Source organism: Rhamphochromis longiceps, linkage group LG23 (assembly GCF_057381845.1).
Source record: "Rhamphochromis longiceps isolate RC_006_pf linkage group LG23, R_longiceps_female_GT1.1, whole genome shotgun sequence".
In the NCBI taxonomy this organism is placed as follows: domain Eukaryota; kingdom Metazoa; phylum Chordata; class Actinopteri; order Cichliformes; family Cichlidae; genus Rhamphochromis; species Rhamphochromis longiceps.
Window position 1 is genome coordinate 35,304,091 of NC_140578.1, and position 16,421 is coordinate 35,320,511.

Below are 16,421 nucleotides of genomic sequence, written 5' to 3' on the forward strand. Positions count from 1 at the left end.
GCAACACTCGAGGTATTTAGTCATACAGGTCGTAACACCTGGACTCGAGGGTAATTCCACCCGGTCTTTTGGAAAAGGGCAGAGAATCAGCTGAGGTCGCAGCTGCAGCCTCCTATACAATATTTATCCCAATGAGTTTGCAAAGATGCCAGAAGACTTGAGATCAAACGCGTGCCGATGATTTGCTCGAGACAAAGGAGAGGAAGCGGTAGTTACATCAGCAGTGAACTTCTGAAGATCAAAACAGTGGCCTTGTTCTGAGCTGATGGGAATCATGAGGACACAAATAGGAAGTTTAATGTGGCTGTGACTGTGGAGGGAGCTAGATGAGATATAGATGTAATTAGACAATTCAGCTCATTCCATTCAGCGTACAGGACAGTGATTTGTGCAGCTTAGAGGAAAAGCTGAGTCGGAAAATGAAGTTGATTACAAATCTAACAGCAAGAGACGTGCGCTTGTTTGCAGTGGGGAGCACAGAGTTTCCACCGGTCTGTGCTTACAGTGCACAGACCGGTGGGAAAAAAATGCATCCAAAGTGGGTTGTCATTTGGCTCTAGATAGAGATCACCCTGCACAGTAGGGAGGATTACCGGGGAGGATGCTAACAACTTTCAGCCTCTAAATAGAATCCTACAGTGGTGGTAAACTGTGTTCAGATCCAGTGGCAATCCTGCTCTGTAGCTATGCATATCGACTCAATTTACATAAATGTTCTGCATTCAAGATATCACTTTACCTCTTAACATCTACAGAGTTATTTTCAGGTTTACATCCCATTACATGTTTGACTTATGGCATATCCAAGTGGAAATATTATAAAAGAAGAACCATAAGATGAAATTGATTTGAAAGACAGCATCTTTAGTTAACTGGGACAAAAAGAGAAAGCATATTTCTCCCACATTAGCTTCTCTTCATTGATTCCCTGTTGAGTCAATGAAAAGATTGAACTGAAATTTCTTCTCTTGACAGACAAGGTCTTGAATAATCAGACCCCATCTTGTCTTAAGGACCTCGTAGTACCATATCATCCAACTTTGCTCTCAGATTGAGAGGTTTACTTGTAGTTCCCAGGATATTTAAAAGTCGAATGGGAGGCAGAGTCTTCAGTTCACAGGCCCCTCTTCTGCTGAACCAGGTCCCAGTACCCAGGCCCACAACAATGCTTTTTTGTTAAACAACAAACAAAGTTTAAAGATTTGTGGTTCCAACAGGAGCACATGCCATCGCACCATAATTTTGTAGCTCGATCTCACTGCTGAGCCTGAGCAGAAGTCATCAGCCAAACAAATTTGTGTCTTGTTTCTGTTTTATCCATTTTAGGACAAGGTTATTATTACAGATAAATTCACGGGTAAGCATCTCTTTATCCCTCCTATCTATCCTGAACATTCATTTCGCAGAATCTGTAATGTTTTTGGTTCTTGGAATTCAGAGTCTTGCTCAAAAACCTTCTGACATGTGTACAGAAGCAAATAAAGTCTCTGATTAAGGTGAAACCAACAATAACTCGAGGTGTCAGTGTGTAAATTCAATTCAGTTTTATTTATATAGCACCAAATCACAACAGCAGTCACCTTAAGGTGTTTTGTATTGTAAGGACCGTATAATAATAATAATAATAATAAAAAAAAAGTTTAAAAAGCATCATAATTGTCTTTGTACTATAGTGAAGAATAAAGTAAAGGTTTATTTTGTGTAGGATTTTTTTTTTTTTTAAATATACCACTATTTCAGGATGACTGTATAAAATGTAAACCTCTTAAATGCCAAGAGAGAGATGTCTGGAGAAAAAAAACAAAAACAAACAAAAAATGCAAAACAAAAAAAAAAAAAAAAAAAACAGCACATCTAGAGACACACCTTTTGTGGATGTAAATCTACAGCCATAGCTGATCACTTCATATTTGTTCTGTTTGCCTTACAGAAGCAGTTTGAAACTGATTTTTTTTTTTTATTACAAAACTGCATCTTGCTTTCATTCCATTGGCTCCTAATTGAACTTGAAGAAAAAAAAAAAAGGCAAAGTTAGAGAGGAGACATCCATAAAAAGTATTTTAAATAAAGAATGTTGCATTATAATTCAGGGAGGTTCTACAGTACCCGACACTGGTTTGTGTTTGACTTGGTGACAACATCACACAAGAAATTACAGCAGAGCTCCAAGAAACAACATGTTTTCCCCTCCACACGAACAATTTTCTCTTCCAGGGTTTTATGGTTGATAATATGAAGAGCCACTTACGTGTTGATGGCTTTCTTGCTCCTCCGGGGTGGATGATTTGTGAAGAATTAAGAATCATACTGGGAATAAGTATGATGAGAAGGAGATCCTGCAGCTCCTTCAAAATCGAAGGGCCTTTTATGGTTTGCTGTCAAGGTCAGTGAACCGCTGCCTACTGCAGTCAGACAGTGCACACTGACCTTGAGCTAACCCCTCTGTTTTGAATGCAGGGGTTAGCTCAGGTGAATTTACTATTTACGAGGTGCTTCTGTGAACAGGTTCGAAAACATGTCAGTTTTGAAAGCCAGAGTAAACATCCTGTAGTTGCTGAGAGACAATATGAGCAGACATAGAAGGAAATTGACTGTACTCAGCAGCTGAGGCAAGAAGAGAACAAGACACGTTGTGCTTGATTTCCTCAGACTGTAGGATGTACAAATTCAGACACTGTTATCAGCTGGTCAACGAGTCTGCTGCTGATTCATTCAGTGGGGACGCTGTGTTCAGTTTGTGAAAAATGCAGCACAGCTGCTTCTCTACTCTGCCACCACAGACACAAATGCAGACATTTACAGTTTAAGTGGCATGTTAGATTTGTGCCAATTCAAGACAGTAAAGAGAGACCTGGATAGACTAGAAGGCCGTTTTTGTCCTGCAAGAATAAGAAATGTAATAATGTCCTGTGCATTTCTGCCTCCTTCACCATCTGTTTCCAGCTCTGTGGGGAAAGATCATCATCAGTTAGGTTAATTAAAGAGTCAGCTCTGACTGACCACTGATCCTTGGGTTCCTACAAATTAAAATTGAGTTAGTTTTAGTTTAAGTGTGTGAAATAAAGCCTCTGACACTTCCCTGTTCCTTTAAGACTGTTTATCTGAGAAGTAAATTATCTATCTGGCAACCAAATTGAACTTCTACTATTCACAGAAATATGCAGCAGAACAAATCTATATTTTTTAACCTGATAGGGTGGCCCAAGGGAAAAATGAACTGGTGGCTCCTCATTAACTTCCTGTTCTCACAACCCTGTTTGTAATGTGACCTCTGCCACATCCCACAGGTTTGCTGTGGTTATTTAATAGGAATATCCACGAGTAAAAGCAAAAATGGTAAATGGACTGGCGCTTATCTAATCTTCTGAGCACTCAAAGTGCTTTATACAACTTGTGCATTCACCCAAGCACATTTGTCTAAGTGCTTTTTTTTTTTTTAAGCTAACATTCACACATTCATACTCCGATGCATTGGAGAGCGTCTTGCCCAAGGATATTTGGCATGCAGACTAGGGGAAGCCAGGAATCGAACCACCAACCTTTCGATCAGTAGATGACCTGCTCTACCGCCTGAGCTACAGCCACCCTACAAAAGGATGAGAGTCTTGAACAAGGACTGAAGCAGGACATATTTTTTTTAGCATATTTGTAATGCTACACTGTCTGATGCTTAGATGGCTCTGTGGTGTAGTGGTTTACACTACGTCATTCACACGAAAGAAATCCAGTTTTAGTCTGGGAAACATAACCCTAGCATTATTGGTCACAACCTGGTATACTCCCGATGGTGGTCCCAAGCCTGGGAAAATGGGAGGACAGCACCATTAAATCTGTGCAAAATCAAACATGTGGATTCCTCTGCTGTGATGACCTCTTGGGAAATAACAGAACAGCCAAAAGTACCTCACACTGTTAGATGTTCAAACAAAAATACGGCCAAAGTTTAAAATGGTAAATGTTTTTTTTTTTTTGTGACGAGCTCATGGCTTCCTTCTTAAAGTCATCTGCTAGGCACAGCACACCAGGAAGTACAGCTAGTAAGTGATCACACAATGAGTTGCAATGGCTGCTCTTTGGCACGCATCTGGAAGTTGGACAGTGAAAGTAAATAGAGTTTAAGAGAGGGAAATCCTAAAGACACAGGAATCAAAATGAGTCTAGTCAAGACTTCTAAGAATTGCCTTTTCCAAATTATCCGTACCATTCTTAATCCACAGGGTTTAATAGGATGTTGCTCCCCCTTTGCAGTTATAACAGCTTCAATCCTTCGGAGAAGGCTTAAGTCAGTGTTTATGGGAACCATTGACCATTCGTTCAGAAGTACATTTAAGAGGTCAGGAAGTCCTGACTCTGGTGCCAGTTTAGCTCAGTTGGTGAGCAGGCAACCACATACCAGCCTGTGTTCAAGTCTGACATCGCTTCAGGATACCTACACCAGGATTTGCCGGACTAGAGCAGCGCAGATACTGAAGGACCCGTCCCATCCTGGCAAACTGTTCCAACTTCTGCAATCCGGTAGAAGGTTCCGCATCATCCTGGCAAGAACAGAGAGACCCAAGAGGAGCTTCTATCCCCAAGCCATCCGGGCCCTAAACCAACTCCCCCCAATGTTTTCTGTTGGGTTGAGGTTAGGACTCTGTGCAGGCCAGCCAAGTTCTTCCACGCCAAACTCACTCATCCATGTCTTTCTGGACTTTGCTTTGTGTGCTGGTGTGCAGTTGTGCTTGAACAGGAAGGGAGTCAAACTTTTCCGACAAAATTGGAATCATGAAATTGTCCAAAATGTCTTGGTATGCTGAAGCATTAAGAGTTCCTTTCACTGGAACAAGGAGCTGAGCCCAGCTCCTGAAAACAAAACAGTCCATCACCATTATATCCCCTCCATTAAACTTTGCACTTGGCGCACTGCAGTCAGACAGATACCGTTCTGACAACCGTCAAACCCAGATTATTCTTCTCTCCAGAGAAGAAGTCTTCACTCCTAGCTAAATGCAAAACTAGTTAATTTCTTAAGAGACTTTTACATTCATTAATCATCAGAGATCAGATCCTCAGAAAGCATGTACTGTAAAACTTGCATGTTTCAACCTTACCACAATGCTCACAGTTCATTGTATATTTAATTTCTTTATGATAGCAATGAATAAAAACTCCTAAAGTTCTAAATAGCTTGCTTAAAAATGCTAAAGGAACCCTTTTTAGTCAGAGTATAGCATCAAGCTAGTTAAACTTCTGGGATATTGAACTGGTTATTTAGGGACCAGTGGGGATTGTTAATCAGTTTCAGTTGCTTTGATGTTAATGAAATGAACCACAGGGGCACTAGAGGGATAACAATGAGACGACCTCTAAAACAGGAATGGTTTTGCAGCTGGAGACCACTGACATTTTCTCTCTCATCTTTTCTATTTTTTTTCACTAGTTTTGCATTTTGATAGGGTCAGTGTCCCTACTGGTAGCATGAGGCGATACCTGGATCCTACAGAAGTTGCACACGCAGTCCAATTCCTCCAGGATTGCACATTAATACATGCCATTGCCAGAAGGGTTGCTGTTTCTCCCAGCACAGTCTCGAGAGCATTTTGGAGACTCAAGAAGACAGACAGTTCCTCCAGGAGAGCTGGACAGGACCAGAGAAGGTACTTAACCCAACAACAGGACCGATATTTGCCCCTTTGTGAAGGAGGGACAGGATGAGCACTGTTAGAGCTACAAAATGACCTCCAGCAGGTCACTGGTGTAAATGTCTCTGACCAAACAATCATAAACAGACTTCATGAAGGTGGCCTAACGGCCCAATGTCCTCTAGTGGACCCTGGTCGCTGCCCAGCACCATGGAGGATGACTGACATTTGCCACAGAATACCAGAATTAGCAGATTGCCCCCAAACAGTCCCGGGAGGTTGGATTTACTTTACCCGGTAAAGTAAATGAGTTGGGTATCTTTGTTGGCCTTCAGGAAACATGACCTGGAGGCTCTGAACACTAGAATGAGAGGAGACAAGTTTTAGTGACCGAATCTGTAAATCCTGGTGAGTATGAACCATAAAGAAACATTCTTACTTTGGCAGGTGGAGGAATGGCAAGGAAGGGGTGAGTGGTCCGAGTGAGCAGTTTTGGTCTCCAGGAGATGGTGGTCCGATTGAGTACTGTGACAGGAGGGCAGGCAGGTGGGTGAATCCGAGAGGTGTTGTGACGCAAAGAGCTGCCAAGCACAAACCAGCTTCAGGATGAAAGCGTGTATTGCCAGGAGATGGAGGTGGCAGACAACAGGATAGCTGATGGAAGAAAAAGCACAGGTTGGATATAATCCTCTTACAAACAAAATCTCTTTCAGTGACCCACTATGGTGACCAGCACTAACTGTGCTTAGCTGAATACTTGGTGAAGAGGAGTGATGAGCACTGGTCTTAAGTACTGGCAGCTCAATTGCCAGCAGGTGTGGAGACATGCAGGAAAGCAGCGACTGCTCCCAGGGGTGGAACTGTGACTCAGTGGAAAAACCCCAGCACTCACCCAGACCACGACAATTGTAGGGTCTACCTTATAATATAAAACGCCTTGAGGCAACTGTTGTTGTGGTTTGGTGCTGTATAAATAAACTGAATTGAAATTGGTGCCCTGTGCTTTTCACACTTGAGTTAAAGTTCATCCTGAGCACTTGTGACTGATGTGACACGGTCTGGAGAAGCTGTTGAGATGCTGCTTGTAACATTGTTCAGCATGACCGGTTTGGTGGTAGGTCAGTAATGGTCTGGGGAGGCATATCCTTGGAGAGACACACAGACCTTTACAAGCTAAGCTACAACACCCTGAGAGCCATTAGGTATAATAGGTATAAAAATGCTTGGACCAATTGTCAAACCCTACACTGGTGAAGGGGGTCCTGAGTTCCTCCTGATGTTCAGCAAAGCCTGCTCTCATGTGGCACGAATATGCAGGCAGTTTATGGAGAATGAAGGAATTGATACCATTGACTGTTCTTAATGCTCATCTGACCTAAATCCTTTTTTTTTTTTTTTTTTTTTTTGTGTCCCGTTTGGATCTTTAGCCATCAGAATTGTTGTCTTAAGGCCAAGAAAGATGCCAAGCGGATTTATTTTACCAAGTGGATCATCATGGCCTTGCCATATTGGTCCATTTGACCCTTTATTATAGTTATGAATTTATTTTATTTTCAGTTGCTACAAACAGGACAGACATGACTGGGGGATAGGACAGGGAGAAAGAATGAAAGAAAGAGAGGGAGAGAAAGAAAACCGAAGGGGAGAAGAGATGGTGAGAAGGGGGGGAAGAAAGAAAAAAAACAAACAAAAAAAACCCAAAACACCTGGGTCACCTGTATGGAGAAAAAAAACAGAAGAGAAAGCAAACAACAAAGAGCAACATAATAAAAAAAACAGCACCATCACAATAAACTAGCTAGCAGCAGATATCAGTAGATACTAAATAATAAACTATATTGTGCAGCACGCAAGATAGACAGTGCACAATGTGCTTTGGGGCAGCAGCCAAGAAAGCTGTAGTCCGCGTCTGTAAATACCCGTGTGTACACCTGAGTGCATACCTGTGTGGATCAGCATGCTTGCATTCCAAAGGTTTCTCCATGTAACGATCTGCTAGGGAGTGTGGGGAGCCACAGCCCCGTCCTCCAGGGTATGAAGCAGGTATGGAGGAGATCAAAACTCCAGACATCCAGAGGCCCCCAGAACACAAGAGACCAAGGAAGACCAACAGAGGGGCAGCCGCGCCACTGTCTCAGTAAGAGCTGAGGAGAGTCCCAGATGAGGGCTCACTCAGCAGCTGCGGAGCAGAAGCCAGGGGGAGTTGCAGTGACGCGCCCGTGAGCTCCGCCGGCAGCCAGCTGTGCCTGAGTGACCGAGCCCCAGGCCGAGAGGCCGGGGGCACCCCACCTCCGAAGTGGCCCGAGCGAGCCCCAGGCTCCAGGCCCCGATAAGCGGCCGCCAAGGAGTGAGCCGGTGTGTACCCGGACGCCCATCCCCAGACACAAAGAACCACCAACGCACCGATACCTGAGGGAGTCCGCCACTGGCAGGGGAAGTGGTGGTAGGGGGAGATAGGCCTCCAAACCTTGGAGGGCCTGAGGTGTCCCCAGAGAGGTGGCGCCTGACACCCAACCTGACATATAGACACAGACATACAGGCACACACAGACACAAACATCCATTCCCACCCTCATGCTCTCATATGCACTTACTCCACACTCAACCAACGTGGAGACAGACATGAAGAGACGCTGTACACATGATCACACTCCCCAAGCGTACTCTACAAACCGGGTCTAGGTACCCTTGCCCCTGGAGGGGGGAACTGCACCCAGACCCAGGTGGTGTTACCCTTTTCCCTGCGGTGGGGAGAGGCAGACCGCCCCGACTCCGCAGCAGCAGGGAGGCCCCACACCCCAGACCGCAGTCGGACGGCCAACTCCTCCTCCTAGCCCCCCCGCTCCAGCAGGTCGCAGAGAATGGGGGTGGGAGAAGACTCCAAACCTCCCTCCACCCGCTCATTGTAGTGTTGATGCATGTGTGTTCTAAGGTGCATTTAAAACCCAGGAGGGCATGGAGCTACCTGCCAGAGAGCAGCAGGTAAGCGCATGGTCTCTCCTGCTAGCCCTCAATGTCTCCAGCATGATTTTTTCCCATTTAGAGCTGATGTATTTTCGAAGTGTAAGTTTTTGAGCAGTGTAGAAAGTCAGAGTTAAGAGAATTGCATCACTATTTTTACACCGTTTGCTGAGAACATTTTGAGTTTTTATTTCACGTTTCCTTTGCAATCCAGTCTGAATCCAGCCCTCTGCTGGGATCAGAGTACTCCTAATATTTTGGATCAAAGTAACTGTAGCGAACCCCCCCCGAATGAAGGATGACACTTTACTGATGACGTTTTGAAGGTTTAATGGCAGTAAACCATCAATCTCACCGTAAGAGCTGGTGATGTATACATAGAAACAGCGTGTAAGCAAAATAATCCACACTCTTACAATCGTAAACCTTATAACATGAAGTTCGTTTCAACGTAACATTTAACAAATGTAGCGACTGTCACAAAAACATCTAAACGTCTCCTTATTTACATCATAACCATACCTTGTGCCTCTATCAAGGGGGCTGCTAATGACAAAAGAAATCACCATAGGCTCCGTTAGGCCATCACTTTTCTAAACTCCCGCGACTGCTGCTGAAAACTGCGCCAAAAACAGTTTTACAGGAAATCGTCCCATCAAAATAAAAGCTTCTACACACGGACAGGAAGTTGGTAGTAGAAAACAGGAATGAGTGCCAAAATAAGGTGCAAGGAAACGCATTCAGGGTTATTTACAGTAACCCTTATCCGATTTAAATTATTTAAACAACAGAAACTGGAGGATTGATTGAGATAACTAGATTAAATTACCTGATTGTATCAAATCACGTAATCCTGTTTTTCCTTTGAACAGCTGAGCTCTGCTGTTTGTAGCTGTGGTTTTACCCCTCAATATCCTGAGTTGGTGCAGCCAACAAACTATGGTGGAGACATGTCCTGGTTGTGACTTCCCACAGAGTCCCACGCACAGCTCTGGTGTTGGACTGAGTCATATTTGATTGAGTCAAACTGTGCTTCAGATGTCTGGTGTGAGAATGAGAAGTACAAATGCATCACTACAAAGTCACAGGCCTTCACTGAAAATTCTAATTCATTTCATGTGGGAGAGAGAGAGAAAAGAGGCGACACGATTTATGAAGTGCGAGGAGAAATAACATTAGTCTTTTCTTTGTTGATGGAACATGATGTGAAAAATGTCCTCTCTGCAGTGTCGCTGACAGCAATTAGCCGGCAGCCACGAGAGACTGGTGGGAGTTTGGAGGAGTGATGAAATATATTAGACTCCACAATCTGCTGTGGTGTAAATATTTTCACTGCTGAGAATCAGTTGGGTCTTTTGGTACGTTGTAGGGTTGAAAAGCATGTTGGATAATGATGGAAGAAGAGGTTCTTATTTAAACTGCGCCAGCACTCTCGGAGCTGAGATCAAAGACTTTCTAATGCTGAGCTTTCAGTTTGATCTCCATGTTAACTGCTACTGTGGCAGCATGATTTAAAACCAGGGATCGGAAATGTTTGATCGTTGGTTCCGTTAAAGAGAGACGGCTACACTTTATTTTCAGGAATGACATTTGCCAGATAAACACACAGGTGCTCATAGTGGTGATTGTGTGTGTGTTTGTGTTTCCCTTTTCCCGGTCTCAAAGGTCAAGTAGGTGAACTTTGCTACTACAGACAGAGCGGTGCCCTTTGTGGTTTTTATTCTGAGATGCTGTAAACAAACAGACAGGCTGGAGCGTTTGTTAGGACTGTAGCTGCCTCCACGCACGAAGCGATTCGTTCCTCACGTATCGTTTTGAAGCTGACGGCGGACTTTCCAAGCTGCTGTTGCCTGGGTGACCCTCTATTACAGGGGTATTAAACTAAAATTTGAGGAGGTCCAGTTGGAGAAAATCTTCTCAAGCAGAGGTCCGGGACATCATAATGTCTAACTTACGTTATGATTGTGATAGAGAAGCAACCTTTTTTTTTTTTTTTAAATTTATATCTGAACGTATGAACAATAGACTGTCAAATCAATGAAAATACAAGTTAAAACATTTCAACAAAATTTATTGTTAACACTGAAACACACAGTAGGCCTACATTAGAAATAGGGCTGCTGTTTAAAATGAATTAGAGAAAATAAATAAAATGGCTAAATTGTGCATCTTAAAACAAAGTGCTTAATTTCAGAAAAAAAAGTTTCCCTTTTTCTTTACATTTTACATCTCGACTAAACAGTCTCAATACATTTTCAACAGATAACATCAAAACATTTTAACAATTTTACAGTTTCTCTTTCTTTCACCCCCTTATATTCCACGTCCCAACTTTCTGTTGTTCAGTGAGAGAACTGAGCTTTAGTTCGCTCTACTAGGATTTTAAATCTGGGCTGGAATGGTGTCAGGGCCATTCTCATACACATGTGTAAGTGCTCATTGGTGATCCTGGAACGATATTTAGTTTTTATTATGTTCATTGTGGAGAAAGCTGCCTCACAGCTGTATGTGGAGCCAAACATGGTCAAGATGTACAGGGCTACTTTCCTCAGATTTGGGAAAGCTGTCTCAGAGACCAATTGGGGCCAGAAAGTGGCAGGTTCAGTTCTTCCAAACTGCTCTTTCAGGGCCACATCTGCTTGGAGATCAATTAGTTGCATTTGAAGAGGCCCAGCATTTGCCCACTTGAAGTGCTGTGTGACTTCCTTTGAGAACCCTCTGACATCAGTGATGGCAAATGGGTTCTTTATGAACATGGTGAGCTGCTGTCCAAAGCTGAAGCTATCAAAACGTTTGCTGAAGTTTTCAATCAGCTTATCAACAAAGTCAACAAAAGAGGACACATCTCTCTGTCCCTGAACCTGTTCCTTCACTGTTGGGAAGTGTGCATAGTCTCCTTGCAGGTCTTCTTTGAACACTTCAAGTTTCCTCTGAAAGCAGCGGACAGCTGTCATCAGTTCACAAATTGAATTGTCCTTGCCCTGCAGCTTCAAATTCAGTTCATTCAGGTGTGAAGTGATATCAACCAAAAAGGCCACAATATCCATGTTTTTCCCATCATTTAAAAAGAGAGAAAAGTTTGTTGCTTTTTGACTTTCCAGCTCTTCCAAGAAAGCTGCTACTTCACTTCTGATGGACCAAAATCGCTCCAATGCCCTGCCTTTGCTAAGCCATCTCACATTGTTGTGAAGCAGAAGATCATCAGCGTGTGCATCAACTTCTCTGAGAAATTCCCTGAGCATGCGATGCTGACAAGAAGAAGATGCCCTGAGAAAATTTATCATTTTCATCATTGTTTTCATCACCTCAGCATACTCGTCTGACAGGGTGGAGCATAACACTGACTGATGAATAATGCAATGGTAAGAGATTAGCTCGGGATTGTCCTCTTTCATTCTTGCTACAGCTCCTTTCTCTCTCCCCATCATAGCAGGGGCTCCATCTGTGGTTATTGAAACCACTTGGTTTGGCTCTATTCCTCGCTTTGTTAACATTTCCTTAATGGCCAGGTAAATATCCTCTCCTCTTGTAGTGCTGTGAAGGGAAGTTACACCTAGCAGGTCTTCACAGAACTCTTTCTTATCATTGTTGAAGAACCTTACATAAACTAACAGCTGAGCATTGTCAGACACATCAGTGGACTCATCTACAGCCAAGCCTACACGTGGTGTCTTATGAATAGCTTCTTCCAGCTGGGATAGCACATCCTGAGCTAATAATTCACTTCTCTTTGTGGCTGTTGATGCTGACATAGGTATTTGCTTTATTTTGTCATGAAGCTCTTTGTTAGGTTTGTAGCTTGAACCCATCCGCTGGAACGTTGAAGACAATATAATTACACTGCTAAGCAAGACACAAGTAGGCAAACTTCTTCATGGTACTCGTGCACGGGAGAGAACCGGACAAACGCCGTTCCTTCGCTTGACCCCAGTAGCTCTCGTCCGTTCTCCCATACACTGTCCTTTTATTGAGGTTACATGAATATGCATAGGTTCATTAACATACGACGTCTACATACAAACAAAGAGTACCTTGCCTGTGTGTGTGTGTGTGTGTGTGTGTGTGTGTGTGTGTGTGTGTGTGTGTGTGTGTGTGTGGGGACTGCTGATCAAAGGGTCAAACATTCTTGGTCAGGAAGAGGGTAGCCTCCCCCTCACCCTAGATGGTTCATCCTAGATAACACGGTGAGGAAGTCCTGCAGTTCATCTAAACAAAGAGCACTTAGACTAGAACAGACGCAACTACGTTAATCCTACCATAAAATAATAAGACACGGTATGACCTCTCATGCTCCCAAAGTGCTGTCTAATACACACAAAGTTTGCAGACTATCAAGGATCAAAACCTCTACCAATCTACAACTAATTACAAAACTCTAAGCATATATAAGTAAATATTTCTAAGCATAAATGACAATCAACAATACAAATCTAACATTTCCCCCCTTTTTGACCTTTATGCCTGAAAAGTTCCCAGGTATGAATACGTCATGTCTGACAGTTTCAATGCAAACCTTTTTATACTCAGCATATGTCAAATCACCCTAAATTACTGAAAGGTACACAGTTTAATAAATGTATTAGCAGTTACCCCATTCATTGAGCTCATCTCATGGCAAACTGCATCTTACGAGCAACCAAAGAAATTGTTAATTTAATAGTGAAACTAAAAAAGTAACATTTTGAAAAACATCTCAACTTGGTGGTGCTTCCTCCGGGTGTGCACATCACATGTCTTTCTGCAGAGTGGTTTAAGCTCTGCAGGGCGTCATGAATGTCTCTTCCAGTTGTTTCCATCACTGTCCATAGGACCAGAGTCCAAATGTATGTAGAATAGACATTCAAACATACTAGTTGGTTTTGTTGTTCGTCAACATGGGTCTCAGCTATTTCCAAGCTGCAGACCTCTCAGCACTCTAGTTTTATGGCCTCTTACCAGCCCCCATCACCTGACTTCAGACCTTCGTCTTGTGAGGGGGATATTTATGACTCCTTAATTGTCCACGCTCTGCAGAGAAACACCTCTGTGGAAAGGGTGCTGGGTTCCGTCATCTTACTGCTGTTATGATCCCAGCAGCCTTCAGAGTGTCATCGTATGCACAGTATAGTGGCACAGCATTAGGTGATGTTCATAGGAAACTGCTGTCATCACCACCATAGCTTCTGGTTCCTGTGCTTTCACAGAATCATGATGTCATCCTCGAACTCCTTCTGCGCTGTCGATGGAGCTTGGCACGCTCCCCTCATCCCACGAGTTTTCATGTTCCAACGCTGCTGAAGGTTTAAGGCAGAGCACGTCGTACACCTTAGTCGTCTTCCTCAGCGTCAATATTGAATCTTTCATTTTATTTAAAATCTTGCTGTGGGAAGTCTCCTCTTGATTTCCTGGAAGCTTAGTAGCACAGCTCTCTGTGTGATGTCTGCTGTGCTGAAGATGATCTCTGATCCTCCTGAAGCCTCTCTCCCATCTTGTGGACAATCCTCTCCTCTATTTTGCAGGCAGTTTCATGGTCCTTGCTGTGGCTCCAAGGTCTGATTTCATGATGGGCCCCAATCAGCTTGATCTTTGACCTCAACCACTGCCTGGTCCTGTCAGCTATGCGCTTCTCACTGGGCCTCTGAAGATTTCTCAGGAGATTACTGCTGCACCTGTATTTCCTTGCTAGGAAGACAAACTATTTGGAGAGTATGTCAACAATCATCAAACCACATTCTTTAGTTCAGTGAACTTCACTTATAGGCCATCAAAGCCTCATCTGAACATGGGTGCACCACTTGCATAGGTTTAATATTTGTAAATAAAACGGCTAATCACACAAATCACTGCAACAATAATAAAAAACATTGTTTAATGTTAATCCTTGGACCCCTCCTCTTGACGCATGGACACACCCCTGCGTCAACTCACCAAACCTGGATTCCAGTCTTAAAGAAAAAGATTAGCTAGATCATATCCCAGGCAACATCAGGGCATCTCCTCCCCTGGAGCAGCACCACCCTGGACCCATAATCCTGCAATGAAAATGTTAGTGTGCTTTGCATATTAAGTTTGCTTAACACCTGGCTCTCCCAGGAGCCTGCATACACACCATCATGGCCTGGAAAACAAAATCTGGAAGTAAAATCAAACTTCATACCTGTAAACAATTGTATCATAAGGACAAGAAGCATTCAACATCAGCAAGACAAGTGTCATGTGCAGGTTTTCTCAAATCAGTAAACTACAATTATTTTCATAAGTCGCCTCAGACATGGATCATCCCATGTACTCAGGCAACATTAATGTAATCGGTGACTGCTCTTAAGCAAAGTCACTCCACTTATATATTACTATGGGCTCAAAAGTGGCCAGCTAATGAGCCCATATCAAACTATCCCAGAAACACTGTATCTCTTATTTGTTTTACTCATGTCACTTGTCCGTTTCAGCTGAATCTTCCACAGCATTCTCAAAGAAACTAACATTAGCAATACACATTGACTGTAGTCAGACAGAGGTCAGACACAGGTCAACAGGTTCCAGAGGTGCCATAAAAACACCATAAAGTCAACCCTAGCTGTGGAAAGAAGTAACACCAGTTCTCAACACAGGAAATTTCACACAGGTTATTCACATTATCAAAGTAACCTTCACATTTTCCCATCAACACAATGCAACAGCATCACCACTCATAACCTGTAAACACAGTTTCCCTCACACATAAACCCAGAAATCCTGTAGTAGGAAAAAACATCAACCAGTTGTCCTGGTATAAATCGCATCATCAATTCACATGAAGAACTGGCATGCTGTAAGAAAAGAAAATGCAAATATTAGCGCTTGCGCAGGCGTATGCATACTTTGTCACAGATATCTCTGTGAGCAACTCAAGCCTATGAATAACACACCTGATAAATGCACAGACACAGAAAATGGCATTTAAAAGGTTAAATCATCATGCAACCTCGAGTGTTGCTGTCATCTTTCTGCTCCTGTAAAAGGAAACACATGGGTTCATCTGCACCTTTGTCAGGTGGGGGTTAGCTTCACACAATCATGTTCAGTCAGTCAGTCAGATATTTTAAAATTCTTACTCATTCACTCAGTGGTTCCTTCTTTTGCTAATTGTGGAAATTATCATCGCATTCGTTTCCACGCTCAGCAAAACGACGTCATTTCAAAAAGAAAAATAATTTAGACTGGATTTCCTCGTTGAATCCTTTTTGGGGGAGACTCTCATTTCCTAATTGTCCCAAATAAGTGGCTTTCTCCTGAACCCATTTTAAATGTGGAGAAACTCACTTGCAACAATTTTCTTGACGACGTGTAACGCTTTTAATTCCCGACTTGCAGATCTGCTCAAAGAAAAGAAATTCACAAGCAAAAATCAGTGCTTGTTCAAAAATGAAAAATAAAAAATAACAGAGATTATCAAACCAAACTCTCAGTGCACTGTGAAAGTATCAAAATAAAAAGGCCTTGTTAAGTCATGACACAAACTCCTCATCTCAGGAGGGTAAATCATACCATTAGCATGGTTTATCATACCATCATACTAATCGGCAGGCTCAACTTCACACCAAAAGAAAAATCATCAGCTAGATTCACTCCAAATCAACCATCAGCTGCACAACACACAACATAATCCTAATGTCTTATTAGCTATGAGTTTAATTACCAGGTCTGTGCTCTTCACTCATTTAGGCCACAGATCTATTTTATTCAATTTTCCTTTTCCCTTCATCATAAAACATGTGACATGCTGTCATGCACTTCACAAAACAGTCTGTTCTGACGTATTCAGAGTTGTGTATCTAAATACAGGATTCACTCGCACATCAAAGCAGGAAACTCAGT

The 16,421-nt window shown here is 42.8% G+C and overlaps 1 protein-coding gene and 1 long non-coding RNA gene across 2 annotated transcripts; both read right to left on the bottom strand.

Moving 5' to 3' along the window:
- Positions 1–1,565: 1,565 nt before the first annotated feature.
- LOC146642480 (uncharacterized) lies at positions 1,566–9,210 on the bottom strand. The gene is made up of 3 exons (XR_014909759.1): positions 9,108–9,210; positions 6,064–6,278; positions 1,566–5,985 (listed from the first exon to the last, which is right to left on the bottom strand). It is a non-coding gene; the product is annotated as an uncharacterized LOC146642480 (long non-coding RNA).
- A 1,717-nt stretch (positions 9,211–10,927) lies between these two features.
- LOC146642481 (general transcription factor II-I repeat domain-containing protein 2A-like) lies at positions 10,928–11,632 on the bottom strand. The gene has a single exon (XM_085399301.1). It carries the CDS (start codon positions 11,630–11,632, stop codon positions 10,928–10,930), a length of 705 nt encoding a protein of 234 aa, XP_085255427.1.
- Positions 11,633–16,421: the final 4,789 nt, after the last annotated feature.